Source organism: Sus scrofa, chromosome 9 (assembly GCF_054392235.1).
Source record: "Sus scrofa isolate SSC_HxYL_T2T_F1_AM1 chromosome 9, Sscrofa_HxYL_maternal_Yorkshire_Landrace_v2.0, whole genome shotgun sequence".
NCBI classification, from domain to species: domain Eukaryota; kingdom Metazoa; phylum Chordata; class Mammalia; order Artiodactyla; family Suidae; genus Sus; species Sus scrofa.
In genome coordinates this window covers 108,446,177-108,472,823 of record NC_139391.1, presented here as the reverse complement: position 1 = coordinate 108,472,823, position 26,647 = coordinate 108,446,177, and the positions used below count along the sequence as shown (strand labels likewise).

The window sequence follows — 26,647 nt, the reverse complement described above, 5'->3', positions numbered from 1 at the left end:
ATACTATTTAAGGGGAAAGTGCATATTCAGAAATAATTATTACTTTGGTTTCGAAAAACACTTCTGCATACAATCATATTTGTGCTTTTAAAAGCATCTTAGGGAATAAGTATTATTGGCCCCATTCTACAGCCTAAGAAACTGAGGCCTGCCTCGATGGGGTAAATGACTTGTGCAAAACCATGTAGCCATTCAGTGGAGAAACTGCACTGGAACATGCCTTCTCATTCTAATCCCTAGACTCCTTGAGGGTGGCCAGTAACTAGGTTTTCATTGCTTGTCATCTGGATTGCTCTTAGATAATAGAATTTTGGGTTTTTTTTCCCATCCTAATCTCCGCAATTCCTGTTAGCGCTGATTGATTGAGTTAGGCTCCAGGGGAACATTCAAGTGCCCTACCTTCCCAGGCCGTGGATTCCCACTCAGAGGCAGAGATGGAATCTCAAACAACCAAAGGCAGGAGACCTCTCTCAATCTGAATGTAGCCAGGCGTAAATTCTCAGTTTGGAGAGCACCTAGAAAGCCAGTTTAATTCTAAGACATGGAGCCCTCGTGACTAATTCTAAAATAGAATTAATGTATAACTCTACTCTTGCCTTGATGTAGGAATCCTCAGAATGAAAACCCTGGAACTGCCCCCCCAAACTTTCCCAGGATTCCTAAAAACAGGGCCTGTACATATGAATTTCTCAGTAGGCCTGTTCCTGCCCATTCCTGCTCAAAAGCGCAGTAGTTCACCAGGTTTGTACAGACTGGGATAGTCCCAATAGTACCTGGCTGGCTTAATCTACCCTTACTCTAAATCATGGAAACACTGTGTTCTGTTCGTAATGGCTGAGACAGAAATTGGCCCCTCATCTCCTTAGCATGGTGGGGAGCAGAGTGAGCCATCCAGAGCAGTGTGTGCGTCCAGTACCTCCCCAGGCCCCACTGCCCAGAAATGGCAGCCCCATCTAATGACAGCCCCATTTTGCTAAGAGACAGGGGAGGTGGAGCCTCCCCCCACTGACCTGTGGCTGTTTATTTGGGGTGAGTTACAACCTTTCTTTGGTAACCTGTTGCTGTACTAAGACTATGAAGAAAACATTCAAATAGCAATGCTTCTCCCTCTCCACACCCAAAGTGGGACATTGGGCCCATTTGGGAAGGGAGAACAGGGCAAACTATGAATCTTCCCCTAAACTTGACAGATAGAAATAGGATGTTTCTGTGCAAACATCAGCCCCGATGAGTATAAACCACTTCCCAGTTTGTTTGAATTTACACTTAGAGTATTGTACTTCTACTATAGATTGGCCAAGGACATCTCCTTCCCTGTAAAAATAAACTATACGCATTCTATCCTTCATGGAAACTTTGGGCAAAGACAGATCCTACTAGTTTTTAGATTTTGCAAGTATGAAAATTGGTTAACGCTCAAAATGAGAGTTAATTTTTTTCAAGTGGTTTTCTTCTTGCTCGTTGTCATAAATATTACTTGTATTTCATATGCTGGAACTATTGCAGTTATAGTGACAAAAAGATATATATGATAGCTACTGTTTTCTTCCAGTTTTATTGAGATACAGTTGACATCCACACTGTATAAATTTAAGATGTGCAGCATAATGATTTGATGAACATACATCATGAAATGATTACCATAATAAGTTTAGTGAACATCTATCATCTCATTTAGATATAAAATTAAAGAAATATAAAAATATATTTTTGATAGCTAATTTTTAGTAGTTGTGTAATTACAAATGTCCATTAAAATATCAAATGTGTTTGGTAACAGCCAAATAATTAACAAAAAGATCCTTTAAAATACACTTCAATTTTTCTAAAACACCAACTCATTTTAATTTTGTGAAACAAGTTTTAACAATATGCTATTCAGTTTCATAATGATTTGTTTCTTTACATTAATTTTCCATCTCAATGAAATTAAAATAGGCATCAAATATGTTAGTAATATAAATCTAGAAAGAGTAGCAGAGAATAATTATGTATAATACAGAGTCTTAAAATATTAGCTAACAATTCTGAGGTAAACAAAATCAAAATGGGAATAATTAAATTGACGTTTAGCTGTATAGCACAGGAAACTATCTAGTCACTTGTAATGGAACATGATGGAGGATAATGTGAGAAAGAAATATATATATATGTGTGTGACTGGGTCACTTTGCTGTACAGTAGAAATTGACAGAACACTATAAACCAACTATAATGGAAAAAATGAAAATCATTTAAAATTTTATTTTAAAAATTATAAATAAATATATTGATTTTTAGCCAGAAATGACCAAGATTTTATGTTATGCAGGTCACTCTTTTCATCACACAAATATGTCCTTTTAAATTCTATTATAGACCATTCTGTTTTCATATGTGTAGATATTTCATGTGTGCCTTTTCCTTGAACAGTGACCTAATATCATTTGCATCAATGTCAGAGTCCTTATGTTAATTCCAAATAAACGTAGGCCACAGTTATTCAGGGTTCCAGAAGATAACTGTGAAAGCCCCTATTTAGAGCCTATTTCATTATTAGGAAAGTAATTGTTGTTATTCTAGTTAGCCTTAATTTTTCTTACAGAGTGCATAGTAGTAGAGGATCCTTGAGTTTGTCATTGTTTCATAGTTTCTATTTACTGTTAAATAAACTGAGTCCTGAGTTTGATGATGGGGGGTTAAGGATGACATATAATGGCTCATTGCACACACTACAGTATTAGCAAAGATAATGGCAGGCCCTGTGGGTATTCCGTACATCTTAGTGCTGTGAAATGACTCCATCAAGATCATAGGCTCCGACGCTCCTGAATTTCTGAAACTTCTGGAAGCTTTTTTCTTTCTGTGCAGTAGTCGGATTTCTTTCTCCACTGATTTTACCTGCCATAACCAGCTTACTTGTCATAAAACACTTCTTTGCACACAACCCTGCTCTGTTTTATGACATCACTGCCAACGGAATATTGCAGAGATCTCTTAGGCAACTGTTTAAGATCCTTTACAGTCAGCCTTCAATCTAATTCTCAAAATTATGCCTAATTGTCACCTTTGTCATTCATTCCTATCTCTCATCCAAGTTGGATTTTTATCCATCCTTTAAAGCCAGTTGAAGACCTGCTCATCCCTGAAGCCCGCTCCTATAAAAGAGCCCTAGACACAGCAATTCCTACCTTCTTCCACTCATTAGCACTTTCCATATGCTGTCTTGATAAATCTCAACTAGTCTGGAATTTTTTGAGAGCAAAATTAAGTATTATTATATTTCGTTCTAAACCCCTTCCCTCCAGTACTTCCTTAATGCCGTCTACGTTGTGTAAGTTCTCCATAAAAGAGTAATTACCTGAGAGGCATAACTATATCATTCATTTATTCATTTATTGAATTATTCAACAAGTGGTTTTGAATTCCTATGATATACCAAGCACTGTGCTAAGACCTGGAATATAAGGACATGATATCTGCCCTATGGCACTCACTAAGCCTAACTGATATTCTCTGCCCAATTATTTTTCTTCATTTCCATTTTGTTTTAAGAGTATGTAAAACTTAAAAGAGGTTTCGATCGTTCATTTAGAGCATTTCTCTCTGTGTGACATTACCAAAAATGATTGATGAAATACATCATATTTTTAAGTAAATGCTCTGCTTACCTAGCTCCAGAGTTGGAGCTTGCCTTTGACCTGCTCACTTAAAGGTTGAAAAAAAAAAGCTTCACAAGAAATTATATTTATTTCTTCTTGGTAAGGCTAGTAGTCTTTTTTAGGATAACAAAGTCTGCTGTTTATCTCGTTGGGAACATCATGAACTTCCTAGGTCTGGTCAGAAACTTTTACTCAAAAGTTGGCTGAGAATATATGATCATATCAGGGAGTACTCTGACCTTTTCTGTATTCATGTTTGGATTAGCAAGCTGTTCTGCTCCTATCCCATTTGTAGACAAATTGTGAAAGGCTTGAATGGCAAGCCAGAAATATATGGAATATTAAAAAGGTCAGTGTGATTTAGCCCATAACCACAGTATTGAAAATATACGACAAGTCATTATCACACTTAATTCCCACAACAAGGACTGTGGTAGAGATGGGAAATTATTCCAATTAAAATATTCTTGTTTCATACTGAAGGCTGAAGTAGCAAAGCTCAAATGGCCTCTTGACTTGTTGTTTGTGATAACTTAATAAGTTGGAAGGAAATTGTAATTGAATTAACCAAGACCAAAAAAAAAAAAGAGGTAACAAGCTCTTTTGATTTCAGAGTTCATCGTAGAGGGAATAATATAATGACTTCTCTAAAAACTGTAATTATACATGAGTAAGGCAGATACAACTACAAAACCAATTCAACAGACACCCCATGCTTCCTTTTTATCTACAGCATAGCTGTCAGTCAGATGGCAACTCCATTTATTTCCATGGAAATGAAGGCAGTGAGTTCAATTTTGCCACCACCCGGGATATAGATCTTTCTACAGAGGATATTCAAGAGCAGTGGTCAGAAGAATTTGAGAGCCAGCCTACAGGGTAAGTAATTGTTATCGCTCATGCTGTGTATAGCACTTACATTTATTCCACTGGACCTGTTTTAAATGCATATTGCTAAATAGCAAAAGTATACTTAAATCGATACTGGTGATTCTTATCATAAAAGAGCCAAAAGGGGTATACTTATCTTAAACATTCTTTACTAAGTCATCAACTATTCTTATGCATACTGAAAATTTGTGATTGCAAATATCTTTTAACTTCAGTTGAATCATTTATATCTCATCTTTGTTTACTCAGCTTTTACTGGGGAATAGGGCTTTTTTCCCCTCAATATGTATAAAATACAAAATCTTTCCACTACTTTTATATTGAGACTTTCAGTTGTCTTCCTGGAATCTGAGATTTATAAATGCTGTTACCTGATTTTCAGTGGAGTGTGGTTTTGATCTATAAAAATTGTTGATGGGGCACAAAATTTATCTTTGAGAGATTTTTAAAGAAGGAATATGGGGCTGAGGTTGAAACAATGAAGATGGTTTGGTCGTAGTATTTTCTGGTCATTCTGAGCTGTGTGCCTTCTTCTTGGGTCCTGTGTCCCTATTAATTGAGTAACACTTTCAGAAGTGTGTGTTGAAAATATTAATAGGTTCAGAGAATAAAAATTCATGAGATGGTATGAATTGGAAGGAAAATTCTAGAAATTTTCTAGTTCTCACCTGTCTATTTTTCACTAAACATTTGTAATCAGAACACTGGTTCCTTATTATTTAGTGTATGTTTTATAAGACTATGATGAAGATGTATGAAATTAACATAAAATATAATTTCATAGTGAATATGAAATAACAATAACTTAACTGTTAACTATGAGAAACTTTTCCAGAATACAACAGATGAGGTAGTCACGTCTCTCTGATCTCAACAAATCAAATCTAAACTGGATGTTATGCTAAGTGCCTGAGTGGCAAGAAGGCCACTATTGCTCCCTTGGGCACCCCACTGCCTATGCATGGTCCAGAAACTGCATTCGGACCCAATAAGAAGAGATCTGACCAGCAGCCTAAGCTGCTGCTGCTGCTTGACCTTCTGTTCCCACATCAGTGTCTCTCACTGTAGAAAGCTAGATTGCTACTGCAGCTGGCCCGCCCTGCTCCTCCCCACCACAGGGAAGACTAGCTGTGGGAAGCCACTGAAGGAGATTGATGCTTTGAGGGACCCCACCCCTTCCAGGGCCCACCATTGACCTCTCCAAGCCTAGCAGTGACACTCAAGCCCTTCAGTCCACAAAGTCCTTCTCCTCTAAAGTTTCTGTCACCCTTGAAGTTACATGTCCACAGTGGCTCTAGTGTCTCCTTGAGGGAACAAGAATCACTGCTCCAGGATCTCCCCAAAAGTCAGGCTGCTTTCCTTTGTAACTCTTACACACGCAGGGTTCACGCCACTCTCCTCACAGAATTCTGGGCTTTGATGGGATCTAGAACTTTCACAATGCATGCAAGGCTTTTTTACCCACATTCTGGAGATAAAGGATCAATTACCAGCATTTCAGTTCTTTCTTTCTGACTCCAGATACCAAAGATCAATTCAGATCCTTCCTGGAGCTTGACTGCCTTATGAGAAAGTCCCAAATTTTGCAGCATGAGAGACTCATTGGCCTCCATTCCTTCACCTCTCCAAGCCAATGCCACCCATGCCACAGTCATTCTCCTCAGTGAAACCTCTATCCCCTGGGAACTCAGATGGTGCCCCGGTGATATCCAGATTCCCAGCCCTCATCTCACTAAAGCAGAGAGAAACAAAAGTCTAATCTCCAGGGATACCATTCTATACACACACACACACACACACACACACACATAAATCCCTTCCTAGCTAGCTAGCTAGCTAGCTCCTTAAAGTCTCCAGGGTCGCTTATTCTTTTGGGAAGATATAAAATTTACTTTTACCTATGGCCTTCATATCCACATAGTCTCTCTCCCAGAATACCCTCTCCTTTTTTTTCAGCTTGTATTATCAAAGACCATCTATAAAAGAATAAAAGAAATGGTGTCCTGCATGTACATGGTCCAAACATCTCTCTGCTCCTAACATTAGTGGAGACTTAGTACAAACACATAGAAAACTCTTTCATGAATTAAGTTTGAAAGGAATTGATTTGATATTAGAAAGAAGCCAAACAGGAGTTCCCATTGTGGCTCAGTGGTAACAAACTGGACTACTATCCATAAGGATGTGAGTTTGATCCCTGGCTTCGCTCAGTGGGTTAAGGATCTGGCGTTGCTGTGAGCTGTGGTGTAGGCCGGCAGCTACAGTTCCAATTCCTAGCCAGGGAACTTCCATATGCCACAGGTGCAGCAATAAAAAAGACCTCAAAAAAAGAAAAGAAAAGAAAAAAGAAACAAAATACATTTGAGAAAATTAATGTACTAACCCAGAAACGTAGCAAAACATATATTCCAATGAACAGATCAGAAACTCTGTTTTCTTAGAGTGCTAATGACATGAGAATTTGTGGCTAAACAAAACAATCATCCCTCAAAACAAACAAAAGAACTAAAAGTATTTATGCTTGAAAAAAGAACTGAAGTCAGTAGTTACAGACAATGGAATCAGAGCACGTTCCAGTCACTCTGTGACTCAGGTGGTTTCACTGAGTTATGCTCTTTGGCTGCCTCTCAGTACTAAGGATTCATCAGGGGTTTGGTCACAGTTAAGAGGCTGATACTCTCAGGCTATGATATTGTCAGCAGATTTCTGTTCCAATAACATAGAATAATGTGCTTGACAGAAGCACCTGTGCCACTCTAATTGGAATACAATTAATTCTCCTAAATTCTAAAAGCAGCTTAATTATTCCAACAACCACACCTTAGGTTTATTTATAGCCTTTCCCCTAGGCTCTCAGACCACACACTCCTGGCACCCAGAACTACCTCGTTTATGCTCTCACCTGGTGAAACCAGCTATCCACATTGGCATTATGTTATAAAAAAGGTATAAAAGGATTATGAGAGGATCTAGTATTTTCCGAGTTTTGGGGTGATGACAGAATGCTAGTTTAATCCGTAGGGTTGTGTGTGGATTCTTGTGTTTCCCCTCTCTACACCCACCCCCTCCCAAATGATGCTTTATTGATCTAGGGACAAAAAAGCTATTTTAAGAATTTTTAATCAAAACTCCAGGGGAAAAAGTCCTGTCCAACAATCAAATTAAAGTGAACTATTTTTACCTAGGGTAAGAGCCGACAAAGAAAAAACAAATTAAGAACTTGGTGTCGAAGTTCTTGATGTGTTTTATCATCCAAATTTACTGGCTCTTTGTCTCATTCTTCCCTTCAGCCATCACCACCCACATGGACAATTTATTATCAAACCTTGCTTGCTAAAATAGATATAAAATGTAGGTGGTAGATGTCCATTCTGTTCAAGAGTGACCAGTTAAATTGATTGAATCCTGCAATTTTGAGATCCCTTTCTTTTAAGACAAAAAAAAGAATAAATTATTACTATGGATATCACATTTTCATTTCTTTTAACTGTGTTTTTCTCCCATAAGCATTATAGGAGGAAAAAAAAAGAATATGCAGTCCTCTCTAATAATATCTTCAGAACATTTCATGTGAATGGCAAGGAAAAAAAGCCACTGTCATCGTGACATTTATTGAAACCCACTTTGCAAACATTTCTGTTTTCCTACCATTGAATCAAACTATTTTGATTTGATAGTTTGAAGGATGCAAGAGCTATTTGCCTTTCACATTACAAAGCCATTTGCTGATAGGTTTATTTTAAGTGGAATTTTAAAGGTTTTTTTTTTTTTTCCCTAAAGAATACACATCTGTTACTTTGGCAAGAGAGAAACTTTAATAGATACACTGATAATTTATGTGAGTATTTATGAACTTCAGCTTAACTTTACAAACACATCATTTAATTAGCAACTACCATGTCTCACCTAACTGAGGCTGTCTTCAGGTGGAAGGGAGCTTTGTAGAAAAACACATTACTAAAATATAGAACTTGTATACTTGTCTTTCATCCCAAATGCAGGCATTATATGTTTTTAACTATTCAGGTAACTTTGAAAAAACATCTCTTTTAGGGAGTTCCTGCTGTGTCACAGTAGGTGAAGGGTCCAGTGTTGTGCCTGAGGTGGTATACATTTGATCCCCAGCCCAGCACAGCGGGTTAAGGATCCCATGTTACTGCACCTGTGGTGTAGGTCACAGCTGCAGCTCAGATTCGCTCCCTGGCCTGGGAACATCAATATGCCAAGGGTACAGAAAATAAATAAATAAATAAATAAATCTGTTTTATTACTGTCACCAAAGTTTTCATCTTAAAGCGGAGTTCCACAAATGTAATGAATATCATTCTTCTGAATCAAGATAGCATCATGGTGCAGCTGAAATGAATCTGACTAGGCACCATGAGGTTGCAGGTTCGATCTCTGGCCTTGCTCAGTAGGTTAAGGATCTGGCGTTGCCGTGAGCTGTGGTGTAGGTCTCAGAGGCGGCTCGGATTCTACATTGCTGTGGCTGTGGCATAAGCCGGCAGCTGTAGCTCCGATTGGACTACTAGCCAGGGAACCTCCATATGTCACGGGTGCAGCCCTAAAAAGCAAGTAAATAAATAGATAAATAAAGACAGCATGCTGTAGGAGTTCCCATTGTGGCTCAGTGGGTTAGGAACCCAACTAGTATTCATGAGGATGTAGTTTGATCCCTGGCCTCGCTCAGTGGGTTAAGGATCTAGTATTGCCATGAGCTGCAGCCTAGGTGGAAGACGTGGCTCAGATTGGGCCTTGCCATGGTTGTGACATATTTTGGCAGCTGTAACTCCAGTTAGACCCTTTGCCTGGGAACCTGCATGCATAGAAGGTTCATCCCTAAAAATAAAAAAATAAAAAAAAAAGACAGCATGCCCTAATCTTCTCCACCTGCCCCAAATCCTTGAAAGTTACAGAAAATGAGCAAATGAATATATAATGACACTATAAAACACGAAAGTGTGCCCTAATTGAGTCAGGAATTATGAAGTATTGCACACATAAAAACAGAGAAGAAAAGGGACATGATAGAAGAAGGAAACTCTAGCACAACTACATATTGAGTAGCCTACAAAAGAGTCATAGGTACTGAACATAGGAATCAGATGGGGTTCTGGGGTCCTGCTGTGGAGTCTGCCAAGTAGGTGAGTCTCTCACTACACTGACTTCAATGCAGGCAATTCTGCCCCTAGGAACAATCAGTGAATGTGGACACTTGGAATGGAGAAGCAGGACAGTGCCAGATAACTAGAAACCTCACAGCCCCCGTGGTAGCCCCCACCCAAGGGCACATCTGCCCCCATGGGTGGGCATTTTTACACCAAAACTAAGGAAGAACAGCAGATACAAATTTAAGCATCAAATATAGGAAAATCTACTTCATTAAAAAAAAAATTCTTCAAACTTAAGAAGTAAGGGCTGATGACTAGTATCCGTGAGGATGCAGGATTGATCCCTGGCCTCGCTCAGCGGGAACAGCATTGCCATGACCTCTGGAGTAGGTCACAGACATGGCTTGGATCCTGAGTTGCTGTGGTTGTGGTATAGGCCGGGATCTGCAGCTCAGATTCAACCCTTAGCCTGGGAGATTCAATATACCACAGCTATGACCCTAAAGAGCAAAAAAAAAAAAAAAAAAAAAAAAAAACCTAAGGGCTGAGAAAATAGAAGTGCGGTAGAATAAACAAATGGAGATTTTATAAGAGGTATAATTAATATCCTCAGAGATGACAGCATGCTGCATTTGTGAAATTAAAACAGATTTTCTGAGGAAACAGAGAGATGTGAGAAGCAAAAATATATGATTACATATATTAAAAAACTTTAATGGAGTTAATATAATGCATATATTAACAAATTTAATGGAGTTTTTCCCTTCGAATATCAGCATAGACATAGAGTAACAAATGAATGAGCTGAAAATTTGAGTCTTGAAATCTTCCCAAAACCTAGGGTTATTGGATATAAGAAAAGGAAATGCGTAAAGGGGAGATTAGCATTTCTAACATTAGAAATAATAGGAATTCCAGAAGGAAATGTCAGGGAATATATGGAATGAAATATTGAATGAAATAATTTTTTTTTTTTGGTCTTTTTGCCATTTCTTGGGCCGCTCCCTCGGCATATGGAGGTTCCCAGGCTAAGGGTCTAATCAGAGCTGTAGCCGCCAGCCTACACCACAGCCACAGCAAGCAACACGCAATCCAAGCCGCGTCTGCAACCTACACTACAGCTCACGACAATGCCGGATCCTTAACCCACTGAGCAAGGCCAGGAATCGAACCCGCAACCTCATGGTTCCTAGTCGGATTCGTCAACCACTGAGCCACGACGGGAACTCCTTGAACGAAATAACTGAAGTTCCAAAAACTTAAAAAAGAAGAAGGAAGAAATGATATATTTCCTATGAATGACAATGTTTAACAAGATGGATGGAAAAACATCTAGTCTTTGATCACCAGAGAGAAATTTCAGAACACAAATAAAAGAGGAACTCCTAAAAGCTTCCAGATGAGATTCACTGTACTTTTCTTTGTAGCACTAAGCATTCATTTTAAAAAGCAAAGCCGTTATCTTAGTCTTATGAGAGAAAGTTATTTGGAACATAACATTCTTCTCCATTCTAAAATAATTGAAGTATTGGGAGAAAATACACAGGGTTCAGAAAGTATACTATCTCTGAAAGAATTACTAGATGTATCCCTGGAAATTAATCCAAGAGCAAGACGATAGATTCGAGAAAGAGTAGTGAGCAAGGGGAGCAGTAAAGCTTGTAGTTCAGTCTAAATAAGTATTGAAAAAATTAAATGAAAAATTTGCAGTTAAAGCCCAGATGACCTCAACATGGAAGATACAAAAGGAGATTGTCAAGAAGAGAAAAAGCAATAACAATATTGCCAAAGTTCTTAGCTTGCTTGCAATAAGGATGTAGATCTTGGGAAACTCTTAATGTTATGGAAAACTTTAAGGGTGAATATATGCATTGAAGAAATTAAATAAGCCAGATATAGGCTACATATCTTCTAAAGCATTAGGTTAACGTAGAACAAAGAGAACTTAGTTCAGCAAATGCCAGCAGAGTGACAAAAAGTAAACAATAAAAAACAGGGTAAGTAAATAGGAAACAGGAAACAGTTTGACTGGAACAGATCAAAACATATCGGTAGCACAGTAAATTTCCGTGAGTTATATTCGTTTATTGAGATTTTCACAGTTTTTTAAAATGTAGTGCTATTTATAAGAGATTGAAACTGGAATAACCCTAGAAGTTAAAAATCAAAAAAGAGAAACTATTATAGCATATAAATTTCAACAAAAGAAGCAAGGAGGCATATTAACTGCAGATATTCAAATCAGGTAAAATAGGGTTCATATTTAACCCTTGAAAGGGCTGAAAAGGGATATTTCATGCAACAGTGTATGAATAGCACTTTGCACAACTCATGGCACATAATAAGCAATCAAAAGACTTAAAAATAGTTGTTATTTCAACTATAATTACTATAGGCCATGGAATATGACCAAAGTGGTACTCAAAGAAAAATTATACTCATAGTAATTAATAAGATATGAAAGAAACACAAATGCAGTTGAATAGTCCAATGAAACTTCTACTGCCTTCTCTAAATAAACCAGTGAAATATCATTTAAAAAAGACAATATTAGTTAAAATGATAATTGGATATATTTTTAAACCATGGACGTGCTAAAGTGGATCAGAGGAAACTTGTTGGGAGCTGTTAAGACACATGTGAGGAAGGATCAGGATGGCAGAGGAGTAAGACATGGCACTTGCCTTCTCCCGCAGACACATCACAGACATGTATTACTTCTTACTTGTTCTGGTTTGCTTTGGATATGGGTTCTACCAAGTAGTATAATTATTTAGTAATGTATGTTGAAATAGAACAACAAAATAACTAAATATAGTTTGGCATATGTGATATAATCTTATGTAGCCCATTTATAAAGGGCTAATAATAACCTAAAATATGTCTGTATTACTAATGCAAGTGAAAAAAAGCCATCTGTATAATATTATAATGATTATATGTATTTGGAATGATACATACATTATTAGAAATACATATACTAAAATATGAGTTGTACGTGTCCCTGGGGTAATTTGGTTATGGGTGATTTTTTTTCTTCTTCTCTTCTTTCTAGTTTCCAATTTTCCAATAATGAGACTATTTGTATCATAATAGATAACATGTAAAATTACTTTGTTTAAAACTTCAGAAAATATTTCCAACTGTACTTCTCTGCAGTGACGTATGCAGGTTTCCTTTCCCAGGCCACAGCAATCCCTTCTGCAAAGAGACTTCCTCTAATTAAAAAAATAAAAATAAAAAGCAACTAGTGGCAAATACTTCCCGTCTGTGATGGAATACTCAGAATTCCAATATGCCCAGCAATATACATAGAAAAAATGCCAGAGGGAAAATAGGACTTATCAAATGGTCCGAGAGAGTAGGCTCTGAACTGCTGACCTATTTCCAATCCCCCCCCCCACATCCAGTTCTAATAATCCTGTTCTACTGCTATCCACACCCTATTGAGATAACTGCTTTATAAATTTGCTCTGAAGAAGCCCTTTCAAGAAATATATTTTAAAGCAGTCCATCTAAGATGATAGAAAAAAAGCTTGAGCACAGACAGTGTTTTCCTCAGGTCAGCCAGGACTTAGTCTCTGATAGGTGATTTACTATAAAGGGAGCAAAGTGCAAAGTTTTAGTTATATTTTTAATGGCATTTCTTGGAAAAGTGGGTCACCCCTGGAACTGACTCAAAAATGTCTTTCTTCCAATACCATATAATATCACTTATATGTAAATCTAAAATATGGCACAAATGAATGTATCTACAAAACAGAAACAGGCATAGAAAACAATCTTGTGGTTGCTGAGGCGGAGGGGAGAGGGAGTACAATGGACTGGGAGTTTGGAGTTAGTAGATGCAAACGGTTGCATTTAGAGTGGATAAGCAATGAGATCCTACTGTATGTACAGCACAGGGAACTATATCCAGCCTCTTGAGATAGAACAAGAAAGATAATATAAGAAAGGGAATATATATGTATGTGTGTGTGTGTGTGTGGTGTGTATATATATATTCACATATATTCATATGTATAGTTATAAATTCACATACATAGTTATATATATATATGAATGACGATCATTTTGATGTACAGCAGAAAATTGGCACAACATTGTAAATCAACTATACTCTAATAAAAATTTTTTTAATGTCTTTCTTAAATTTCAGTGTTATCCAGTGAAATAAAACCAAGAAAAAGGCAATATAAACTCAACAAAGCAAATTTGTATTGCTTCCTTTTGCCAGGGAGGTAGTGCCAAAAAATGCTACATATAAGCTTGAAAACCCAAAGTACCTATAGACCAACAAGAACAATCTCCATTAGAGCCCCTTCAGTGTCAGTTGATGCTTTTATTAAAAATTGGCTTTACAATTACTTCAAACTCTTCAGAACAGTTTGAGCATCTCTTTGCTATTTACTACAAATCCTTCCCTCTGTTCTGCCAAAAGAATGTTACCTCTCGCTTAGAATATTTTTTACAAAATACTTATAATACTCGAAAAGGTTTTTATTTAAGTTTATAATTCAGGATAAGTGCATTGAGGATAGATTGACAGTGTGCTTTAACATTGTATTAAGTGGGTCTTTTAATTTTTTTATAGGCCCATTCATTATTATTAAAGCAAAACCCACTTGACCATTTAGATCACATAAATAATAAACTTAGATACCCAGCTAGATTGTAGCCAAAATCTTAAATTGTACACAAGACCCACTGATAGAAAGTACAGTTTTTCTTTCAGCTAGATATTCCCTTGCTTTTTTTTTTTCTTTTTAGGGCCACATATGTGGCACATGAAAGTTCCCAGGCTAAGTGTTGAATCAGAGCTACAGCTGCCAGCCACAGCCACAGAAACGTGGGATCTGAGCTGCCTCTGTGACTACACCACAGCTTGCAGCAACTCCAGATTCCCAACCCACTGAGCAAGGCTAGGGATTGAACCGGCATTGTCATGGGTACTAGTCAGATTTGTTTCCGCTGAGCCACAATGGGAACTCCCTCCCTTGCTTAAAGATTGTTTAAGCAATTACATTTTGCATAGTGTACTGTAACTTTGTCCAATATTGCTGTCCTGATAATTCTAGTATGAAAAAAAATAAAAATACTCATTATAACTTAGAAATTTATTTGAATTGACACTTTGACTTAATTTTGAAACAAAAATAGCACTACCTTTTATAGGGGGAGAAAAGGAAACTAACATTTATTGAACTCTGTGATGTGCCAGGGAATACATCATTTTCTCTAAACATCCCCAGTCTAGGTCATATTTCTGTCTTATTGGTAAAAAAGCTGAGTGCTTTCTACCATTCTGAAGCCAATATTCTTTATTAATGTTAATTCCAATCAGAGTGTAAATAAATATAATACATGTCATAAAACCTAAAATAAAATCAAATTGGGGTGAAATACAGGGAAACCGATTGAAGAAAAGAATTTCTGAAATGCAGTGACTGCAGGAATTCCTTCAAATAGAGCTCATCCTTTACCTTCACCTCAGCTGTCATGCTGGAGGAAAACCTATAAATGCAATGAAGGTGGAGAAGCTTTTAGTCAAAGTATACAACTTACTAGACCTCACAGGACTCATACTAGAGATAAACCTCATGAATATAAATGAATGTGGAAGTCTTTACTTATGGCATGTTCCTTATTAAATATCAGAGAATTTATCCCAAATAAAGATCTTAGGGATGTGATGAATTTATTCAACCTCAGAGATTTCATAGTTTGGTAAATGTAGGATCTTACAGATAAATGTTAATTATATATCGTAGTTCACACCTGAAGTCACCAACTTTAGGTGGTTTAATATATTCTGGGAAATATGATAAAACACATTTTCATAGATATTGTGAAATGTTCCATTACCTTTAGAACCTTTTGTGCCCATATTTGTAGGAAAAAAAATCTGATTAAAATATAAGACCATAAGTTCTCGTTGTGGCTTAGCATAAATGAATCCAACTAGTATCCATGAGAACATGGGTTCGATCCCTGGTCGAGGATCCAGCGTTGCTGTGAGCTGTGGTGTAGGTCGCAGACTCGGCTCGAATCTGGCATTGCTGTGGCTGTGGTGTAGGCCTGTAGCTGTAGCTCCAATTCAACCCCTAGCCTGGGAACTTCCCTATGCTGGGGCGCAGCCCTAAAAAGCAAAAAAAAAAAAAAATATATATATATATATATATATATACACACATATATATATGTATATATATATAAAATATGTATATAAAACATCTGTTGCTTGTGTTTATATTCTTAGTATTTTCATCAACCTATGATGAGATAATTATACACATTGAATGCCTTTCTTCTTTCTGAAAATTATTTTCTTTTTGCAAAATACATGTGTAAAGTAAAAATTAAAAGTTCTTAAATGCTAATCCCTTTTTATACTGTTAAAATGTAGACATATATTCTGGCATATATTCATTCATAAATTTTTCTATGACTATACCAAAAAAAATCACTAGAATCACATTTTGCATATGATATTACAGCTTGATTATTTAAAACTTAACAATATGTTATGAATGTTTCTTCTAGTCTTAAATACCTGCTATTATTTCAGAAATGCAGGGTACCAGTTTATCTAACTAGAATCCCTATTGATAGACAAAGAATATTGTAATAAAAATGTTTGTATACTTGTTAAAGTATTTCTTAAAACTAAGTTACTTTAAAAAAAGAAAATTAGAAAATCCGATACATATGTGTACATGTACATATATATGTATGTATGTAAATGTCATTTGATAGTTACTGCCAAATTGCCCTTCAAAGAAATATTTTTTAAACTCAGTTTTACTGAGGTACCATTGACATATAAAGTTGTAAGCTATTGAAAGTGTATGTGGTGGTGGTTCGATATACACACACATTGTAAAAGGGATTCCTCCATCTAATTAATTAACATATCCATCACCTCACATATTTATCTTTTTTTTCTTAGAACATTTAAGTTTTACGCTCTCACATCATCCTTAAAAGTATTAAAATGTGAGCTGGAGTTCCTGTCATGGCTCAGTGGTTAATGAATCTGACTAGGAACCATGAGGTTTCAGGTTTGATCCCTGGCCTTGCTCGGTGGGTTAAGGATCCCGTGTTGCCATGGGCTGTGGTGTAGGTCACAGATACGGCTCGGATCCAGGGTTGCTGTGGCTCTGGCATAGGCAGGTCCCTGCAGCTCTGATTGGACCCCTAGCCTGGGAACCTCCATATGCCACGGGTGCAATTGTAAAAAGACAAAAAGACCAAAAAAAAAAAAAAAAAAGTGTGAGCTGATCAAAACATGATTACTTTTATTCTCCAAGCATTCCAAAACAGCTAATAGGGAGGACTGTCAACTTTCCAGTTAAGAAATTCTTTAAATTATTTTTGCTTACAGGAAGAATTATCTTTTTTTTTTTTTTTTTTGAAACGGAAAGTAGAAGAACATACTTTCAGAATATAAATTAAATATTATTGTGACCTTGCTACCTCTAAGGAACAAAGTTGCCTTAAGGCATTTATTGATTATTAAACTTTTTTCCTGTATTCCAACTTCACCCCCACTCTATTATAAATAATAGATACCACTGTATTTATAATAAATAATATAAGGGATCTTTTTTTTAGAATTAGTCATCAAAGAATAAATATAAATTGCTATGTTGTAGAGAGCTCTCCCCTCTAGGCAGATGTTTCTTCACATGCAATTCACATAAAGCTTCATTTCCTTGGGGAAAATATAATTTAAACCGCAGAAAAGACAATCCTTTTCAAGGAAACTACAGTGCCATCCAAGCAATTGCTAAAACTACCAAGCTCACTAAATACCATTACTGATGTCAAAGATTTGGTTATGTTATCATTTTATTTCATGTAATTATCATATTAAGACCATGTCAAAGACCACATCATTTGTGGAACAGATAGATACTAGAACCTTGCAGAGAGGGATTGTGAAGTCCAGGAAGGTGAAAGGGTATCTCCAAGGCCCCTCAGTAGTTGATGCAGCTCTGGGACCCCGTCAAGGATACTTGGCCTCCAACTAAGCTTGAGCCAGTGTTTAGACAAATTCATGAAAGAATGAGCTTCTGCTACAACAAGCTCTTACTGAATTTTTAATAACTGCAAGATAATTTATTTAAAGCAATGAGACTTTTACAAAATGATTTTCAGATTTCTCTCTCTGCTTTTTCTCTTCAAAGATAACTAAATTTTCCATTTCCTTTGATTGTCAATATCTAGGTTTCTAAAGAAAATTACTTTGCTTTTGTTATCTTCTACCAGTTAGTGTGGGAGAAATAAAGACTAATACAAAGGAAAATGTAAGATTTGGATTTTAAAATAAAGACTAAAAAGAAATGTACAGTCTGTATCATATCTCAGATGGCCCTCTCTGTGGTAGAAGTCATGAAAATAATTCATTTAGATTAATCTAGAAGAGTTACTCATTTACAACTAGTAATTAAAATGAAAAGACTACTAATCTCATTTCTCACTTGAATAAAATGTTCTTTTAGTCCACGACAGTTCCATCTTTTCCAATTTAATTTTTCATTTAAAAAATACTCTAAAGCAGATGGATGCCTAAAAGGAGTCATCATATGCATCATTTATAACCTTAACTTGCTTTGTGGATCAGAAGGCTGAGTGGCTTAATTGGGATAAATGGAGCAGGTAAAAAGACCAATGAACCAGTATGAAATTTTCTTACATGAGTTGAGAGAGGTTCCTGTATTTACTGCGGTGCAGTACTATTAAGAGCTGCTTCTTTTTGAATAATTGATATAATCTGTTAAAATACAAAAAATTAAGTATTTCCTAAACATCTTGGTCTCAAACACTTCAACATAAATTGTCCCAACACAGTGCCCTCTTTAGAACTGTAACTACTAAAATAACAGTGAACTAAGGTACAGAAGATCTCAGTTTCAGAGCCAAATAGACAGTCAGCCTTAGGCAATACCCACTTACCTCTGCATGTCCCAGTTTTCCCCCTCTGTAGGCAGCTTATTTTGTGAAAAGCAATGGCCAAATTAGACATGAGCAGAAATAAATACTAAGGAGAAATGAGTTTTTAGATATTAAATATTTTTATTCTTTTCTATGTATCCAAATATCTATTTAACAGGTTAAATCTCATCTCCTTTTTGTTGCCAGACTCTTGCCAGCTTGTGTGACTTTTTGTTCTATGGCTATTTTTTCATGTGCAAAACACCATAGAAGTATTTATGATATTTTGACACTATCTTTTGTGATATCCTTTTTCCTTAGTTCAGGTTTGATTCCCCACCTGAACCATAAGTGCTTTGAGAATAAAGGCTATGGAGTAGACACACTATGCATAGTACTGATTAATCTTATCCTTCTACACAGAAAAACCATAATTGTGAGAAGAATGTGTTTAAAACTTTGTTCATTACCTAAAATCTATGGTACTACATTTTTATTTCAGAATTACTCATTACTAGGTAAATGTTCCTCACTAAAAATAAAATGTCATACTCTATAAAGCTTTGGCTTCATATTCTAACTCTTGGTGATTCTCGTGTTTTTTAAGGTGGGACATCTTAGGAGCTGTCATTGGTACAGAATGTGGAACAATAGAATCAGGTTTATCCATGGTCTTCCTCAAAGATGGAGAAAGGAAAATATGCACTCCTTACATGGATGCTACTGGTTATGGGAACCTGAGATTTTACTTTGTAATGGGTAGGTACTTTTTGAACAAATTTTATTTTGACCTAGGGCAAATTCAAGGCCAGCACCTATTCCTGAGGAAGTAAAATTGTTTGTTGTCTATAATATAAAATGAAAATTCGGAGTTCTCATTGTGGCGCAGTGGAAACAAATCCAATCATGAGGCTGTGGGTTCGATCCTCGGCCTCCTCAGTGGCTTAAGGATCCCGGCGTTGCTGTGAGCTGTGGTGTAGGTCGCAGACGTGACTCAGATCCAGCGTTGCCGTGGCTGTGGCGTAGGCTGGCAGCTGTAGCTCCTATTTGACCCATAGCCTGGGAACCTCCATATGCTGCCGGTACGGCCCTAAAAAGCAAAAATAAATAAATAAATAAATAAGTAAATGAAACGAAAACTCACGAATTGTGAATTCTGCTGGTTGAGTAAAAGCCTGTAGTGCTCATACAGGCCTCGCACCAGCCCCTCTGGAACCATCCTGTCTGAGAGCTAGTCTTGTTCTGCATGACTAAATCCAAAGGCAAAATGCCTTAAGACCGTCCACCCACCTCTCCTGCAATGGCCACAGCTGAAAAGACTGGAGAGGAAGCTAAGAACAAAGTAACTGCTTTGTTCAAAGCCTTTGGCTTCCCCAAATTACGATCATCAAGGTGAGTCATTTGTTTTCATAGCTGTCTCATCATTGCATAACTCTGTCGTGGGAAGCTAAGAAAGACACAGGTTTCTAATACTTTTTGCTACTTTTAATAACCTTCCTACTTTCTAATATGTTGGCAAGCACATACAGGGAAAAAAAAAACTATGTTATTTTTCTTCGGATTATTGCAGAGCAAGTAAATAGTTAAAAGTTTAGAAAAATACCCAAGGAGGAATGAGAGGGGTTAAAATGTGTGTCTTCTCAAATTTATCATTTTAATGAACAAGAGCCACAGTTATGTACTCTTCACTGGACGTCGTTCCAGAAATGTGAGTAGGTGTCACATGCCTTCTTTGTTAAAGGACTGGAAAAGCACAGGCAACACCTGGAAGTGAAACAGGAAATAAACATTGTCCACCTTTGAACTTATTAGGAAAGATGTCAGCTCATCAGGACAAACAGGCCTCTGGAGTCTAGGCTTCAGCACTGACTATTATTTCTCTCACTTTTCTCACTTCCTATAGCTCTGAATAGCAAAGTAAACTTCAGATTGTCTCATGCTGTCAAATACATTGCGTGTGTGATGCTACCTCACTTTCAGTAATGTGGATATAAAATACAATTAATCTTCCTGCCATAAGAATAGTCTCACCTTGACTGTAAAATGATTTGTATGTTTAAAAACCTAGAGCCCAACAGGGACCAGCTGTATGTAAGCACAGGGAACTCTACCCAGTGTTCCATGATAATCTATATGGAGAAAGAATCTGAGCGAGAATGGATTTGTGCATATGTGTAACTGAGTCACTTTGTTACAGAAATTGTCACGACATTGTAAGTCAACCATACTTCAGTTAAACTTTAAAAAGTGAAAAAGAAAAGCCCAGAGCCAATTTCCTTTAAATAACTAGAATTCGGACTGGCTCTCATTTTATTTAGAGTAATTTCTGGGAAACCTTAAGAACCCTCCAAAATTATAGTAAACGTTTAGTAGGCCAATCTAATTTATTTTTCCCTTTCTGATGTAATATATTTGAATGTCATTTTTTCATAGTAAATTATGCTAAATCAACTCAATTTGTTGCCTTCTTATAAGAGAAAGTCATCTTTATATGAGATTATCATCTTTAATTTTTTTCTAGAACAAAGCAATTAGTAATGACTCAATTAAAAATGGAGCTCCCATTGTGGCTCAGCAGGTTAAGAACCCAACTAGTATCCATCAGGATAAAGGTTCAATCCTTGGCCTTGCTCAGTGGGTTAAGGATCCGGTGTTGTCACAAGCTGCAGCACAGGCCTGCAGATGTAACTCCAATTCAACCCCTAGCCTAGGAACTTCCATGTGCTGCAGGTTTGGCCCTAAAAAGAAAAAAAAAATTATATTGACCATGAGGAAAACATTCATTTGAATGGAACCCAAAGTATGTTATCCCAAATAAAAGCATCTCTGTTTAATTGAAAAAAAAATTAATGAATTCCAAGTAAATGTAGAGCAACAAGCTAGGATACAATGGAGATTCCAACTGAGCAGAAAATAATCATATCTAAATCACAGAGTTGCTGAGAGTTAATATACGCAAAGCTCTCAAAATAGTGTCTAATAAATACTTGCCTCAATATATCCTTGTTTTTTTCATGTAAAAATAACTTAGACTCCATGCGTACAGGGGGCATCTAACTGTAAGGGAGATTGTAGTTGCACTGTAATGGAATGAAAATGAAATTCTGTGCAAAGGAAGCTGTGGGTATTGCAGAGAAGGAATTGGGGTAAAGCTTCACGAAGGAGATGGCATTGGAAGTGGGCCATGAAGGTCAAGCTAAGTCAGCATTTTGAGAAAAGCACAAGTGTAAAGATCCATGCCATGTTTGGGGCTGGGTGATTTTTCCAGTATAGTTGAATGGAAAGACATAAACTGAAACTAGAAAAGTGAACCAGAACCCGAGTAGTGATTCTCTTTACTATCATGGGAATTTGGATTCTGTTACTCTTGGCAGCAGAGTAACATTGTAACGATGGAGCCATCAGATGGTTTCTGTCAGTTCTAAAATACATCCTCATCTTTGTTTTAGAAATATAAGTCTGGCATAGTGTGAAGAAAAGAGTACAGCAATCATAAATTAGAAGACAGAAGACCAGGTAGGGTAGGGTTGCCAGATTTAGTGGAATTAGGAGAGACTTATTTAAATTTGAATTTTAGATGAACAACAAATAATTTGTTGTGTAAGTATTGTTCATGCAATGTATTTTGTCTGCGATTCTAAGTTAGGGAGGCTATTGCACTGGTCCACGCAACAAAGCAATTATCACTGTGCAGTGATGGTAGCAGTGCTATGCAGGAGGGCACAAAGGTAGAATAACTGGAGAAAGAACCAGCTGACTGGGGATTATGAGTATAGTTTTGGAGAAGACACAGACTTTTCTCCTGGGTGATTGGAAGAATGGTGCCATTTCCCAAAATAGGATATGTCAAAAATTATTAGAATCATAATAAAGAGCAAGTATGGAGTAGAAGACTTTGATATTAGATTTGTTGAGGTTGAGGGTTCTAGAAGGCCACCCAAAGGTAAAAATTCTACTCAGCATCTCTCAGAGTTGAAAGTGATGGCTGGAGCCACTAGACTTGCTGTGTTCTCCCAAGCAGGAGGCAGGGTAAGCAAAGGATGTGAATGAGCCTTTGGGAGAACCCTCACCTAGGTGTAGGCAGAAGGAAGAGGATACTGAGGAAGGGCATAAGGAAATACAGAGGAACGTGTGGTTCTTTGCTAACCGAGGAAGGGAAGAGAGTGGTTCAGGGATGAGATGACAGGGAGGTGGTCAGCAGTGGAGGGAATGCCCCAGAGACAGAGGTCAATCAGCCCACCCAAGACTCCCCATGGTGGTCTCTGGGAAGCCAAAGGGCATAGAGTTCAAAAATAGAAAACAAACAAAACAAATCCAATCCAACTATAATGAGATTTAAGCAGGAATGTTATAAAGAAATGCTTTATTGAAGATGGCTTTAAGTTTTTCTTTTCCTTTGCAGTTTGTTTAATTTTTTTCTTGGAAATTTCAGGTGCTGCACTGAAATCATGAATACTTTTAAATTGTTTTCCATTGCTATTAAGTTTTAAATGTCTCTGCAAGACAAAGAAAGAAATAGAGACATGTGTCTCTGAGAGAGGACTGCTCTTTCATGAAGTTCATCAATAAATGTAAGAAAAGAAATAGGGTCTAACCTTGAGGAGAAAGCAGATTGCAGCAAAGGTGTCTTTAGGCTAGGATAGGACAGGAGTACCATAGGAAAAGGTAGGGTAAGACTGGATCTTTAGAAAAGACTTTAAGTCTTTGGTAGCTGATAGGAAAGAAGGCAATATGGGAAGAGATTTCAGGTAAGATCGTTTATAAGTGACCCCTCACTAAGTATGGTGCCTTAGGAAAATCAGTGACTGATTGTTAATCTAGCCCAGATCACACTCTTCTTCTCAGGCACTGCCTACAGTTCTTCCTGGCTTCATCCTCTGGTTCATATCAATCTGCTGTGACCACCATTTCTGGAACATTTGCTCACCTTTCAAAGTTTGGTTCAACGTCTGTTTCCTTTATTCGCACATTCATTTCTATAGCACAAATTCAGTGAGGAGTAGTATCCAGCACTATTCTTAGAGCCAGAATGCAGGGAACAAGACAAAAATAATCTAATAGACATAATTCATGTGGGTTTCTTGGCTTATTATTCTTTCAACAAATATTTACTGAGCATCTCCCAGCTCTTTTAGCCTGTGCTTGTGTCTCTTTTCTCTGAATTTTTACCGCAGTTATGGCAATACAGTGCTTTACTGCTAATTATCTTCTTTAATGCATATTAGTCATTTATATCCATTCCTTGCTAAATTACAAACTTTTTGAGGTCAGGGCTTATTTCTCCTTCAAGCCCAAAGTCCTGCACATAGTAAATAACAAAACCACTTTCTTAATAGAAATAAGTGTCTTAAAAGCTACTTAAAACAGGATTTGAAATATTTTAAAACTATCTGTCCATTTAGTTTCTACTGAAATCTTCTGTACCTTAATTGCTGTACAAAACGCCCCTGGAGTCATACCTTTCCACAATACATCAAAGCAAATGAAGCTGAAGAGGAATCCATATCGTTCTGTAGGAGCTGCTGTCACTGAAACTTCACAGAACTGATAAATTGCCCCCAGAGGGATCTTTCAGATAAAGTCTGTCATCATTTTAAAGTCTTGGCTCCTTTTGGACTTTCTTCTTGTCATTCTGGGCTGGATGAGGCTCGCACGTGGGTTTTCCATTCTCTCTGAAAGGCAGGTGCAGTTCATGAACCATTCTTGAGAGAGCAGAGAGGATTTACAGGGAACAAATTAATGAAATTAGAGAGAATTTCTAGTTCAGTTCCTATGTCTCTGGTGCTTTAAACCCACATTGCTTGTGACCTTTCACCGTTTTTGTTTCTTTGGGGAATAAAATTTTAATATGGGCTCAATACTCAATTTTTAGAAGTTCTATTTTTAAAAAGAGAATTCAGTTTTCATGTAGCTCTTTCTCCCTAGGAACTGTCAGTTAGAATGGCTTTACTAGCTATACTTCCTATAATCTGGAAGTGTGTAATGAAATGCTTAAAAAATACGATATCAGATGTCAGAATCATGAGATTTCCTCTACAGCTTGTTGCCTTTGAACAATAAACATCTTTTAGGATGAAGTCTACATTATCCCTGTATCTGGCTCCCTCTATTCTCAGTTCAGATTACTTTACTCAGATATTTGTTATATGCTAAGTTGCGTATGTCTAACAGATGTAACATGCCAGATTTCACCATCCAAGTTACTTCTGTTATCATGATCTTTCTTGAACAGGTCAGGCTCTAGCTTTCTCACTTAACATTACAGTTCAGTAATTTCTCCCCAAGATCAGACCCCAATTACCCAGGCTGAATTTAAGCCAGACACTTGCAACAATCAACACTTTATTTATATAGGTGGTGAGTCTCAGCCATTATTTATTGATTTTACTAGATCAGCTCTTACAGAGTAACCTTATTCTAGAGTTTTTGAGGTTGCCTTTTTATCACCATAGAGTAATAGTGGCAAAAATTCCCTGTAGATAAAAATTACCATTGATAGTAGTTGATTTAAGAACTGGAGGTTTGGGTTTTTTTTTTTTTTTCTGAAGGCAATAATAAAATTAAAAGTTAATGCTATTAAATTTGGATCTTAGAGATAGAGTATTTGCCAAGAAATTCATGTACATATCTCCACTCCTGATATTATGGTTTGTGCTATTTTAAAGGATGATGGTGGGTGGGGATAGGTTTCTCCTTAGATACGTAATCCTTTAAAATCCAAGTTAAGCAGACAGCTGATAGAAGCCAGCAGTAATAAGGATTATTGGCCACTTGCAGTAGTGAAAGGAATAGAAGTTCAAAGGTTAAAAGGATGTGACATCGACTCCTGGCTCTTCCACCAATTAGTTAAATACAGTTTCTGGTACTTGTTCTATTACTCAGTTGCATCATCATGATGATCTTAATTTCCTCTCAATTCTAACGTTATATCATTTCATATGGCAGTAAAGTAGTTTGATAGGGCCCTCTATACCTTCCAACATCAAATGAGGTACCAAAAGTAAAAAATGAAAAATGTAAAATGAACCACATCTAATATACAAATACCTAATATGTACTAAAATATTAAAGATACGCATGCAACAGTTCAAATAATGCTGCTTCAGGAAGCTTTGTTTCAGTGAGTCACAACACTTTTTAAAGAAATCTTAAAGACCTCAAATACAAGGAAGTAATGGTTTATTAAAAACGAGAACGCATTTCTTTAATGTGAGTTAAAATGTGACCATGTAGTCACAGTTTGTTTCAGGTGGTTATTTGAGTAATCTCACTGAATAAATAGTTACTTTGGCCTTCACAAATGTCAAGTCTTTTATCTTCAGCGTGGCCAATCTGAATTATCTTCATAAATTATTTCTTTGGGTCTGGTTACCTTTGTTTAGGGTCATTCTTAAGTGATATCTGGGGTTTTTTGTTATTGTTTTTTAATTAAATTTATGTTTTATTAGGGTATAGTTAATTTATAGTGTTTAGTTGCTGCTGTACAGCAGACATCTGGTTTTATAATTACTTTTTATTCTGAAATTTAACGAGATAGGTGACATGTTAATGGATACAAGTTGGTACTAACACTTAAAATTTTTATGTTCAGGAGGAATTTGTGACCCTGGAGATTCTCATGAAAATGATATCATCCTATACGCAAAGATCGAAGGAAGAAAAGAGCACATCGCCCTGGATACCCTCTCTTATTCCTCCTATAAGGTACACCTGCCGATTTTGTGTGTCAAATGGCCCCACCCCTAGATCTCCCTAGACAGATTCAGGTCAAAACCATGAAGACCATGCTAGAGGCAGAGGACAAAGCTGTCTGCTGGCAGCCCAGGAAGTTGCCACAGTTCTTTCAAAGTGACATGGGGGAGTTCCTATTGTGGCACAGTGGAAACAGATCCGACTAGCATCCATGAGGATCGGGGTTTGACCCCTGGCCTCGTTCAGTGGGTTGGGGATCTGGTGTTGCCATGAGCTGTGGTGTACGTAGGTCGCAGACAGGGCTTGGATCCTGAGTGGCTATGGCTGTGGCGTAGGCTGGCAGCTGTAGCTTTGATTCAGCCCTTATCCAGGGAA

At 37.0% G+C, this 26,647-nt stretch overlaps 1 protein-coding gene across 6 annotated transcripts in view; it reads left to right on the top strand.

Moving 5' to 3' along the window:
- The window catches only part of RELN (reelin), a 499,001-nt gene that overhangs the window by 300,005 nt on the left and 172,349 nt on the right, over positions 1-26,647 (top strand). For all 6 annotated transcript variants that reach the window (XM_084977353.1, XM_084977355.1, XM_084977351.1 and 3 more), the window contains exons 11-13: positions 4,375-4,520; positions 19,188-19,339; positions 26,172-26,284. In XM_084977353.1, coding sequence (XP_084833479.1) covers positions 4,375-4,520; positions 19,188-19,339; positions 26,172-26,284 — 411 coding nt within the window. The remainder of the gene's footprint in view (positions 1-4,374; positions 4,521-19,187; positions 19,340-26,171; positions 26,285-26,647) is intronic.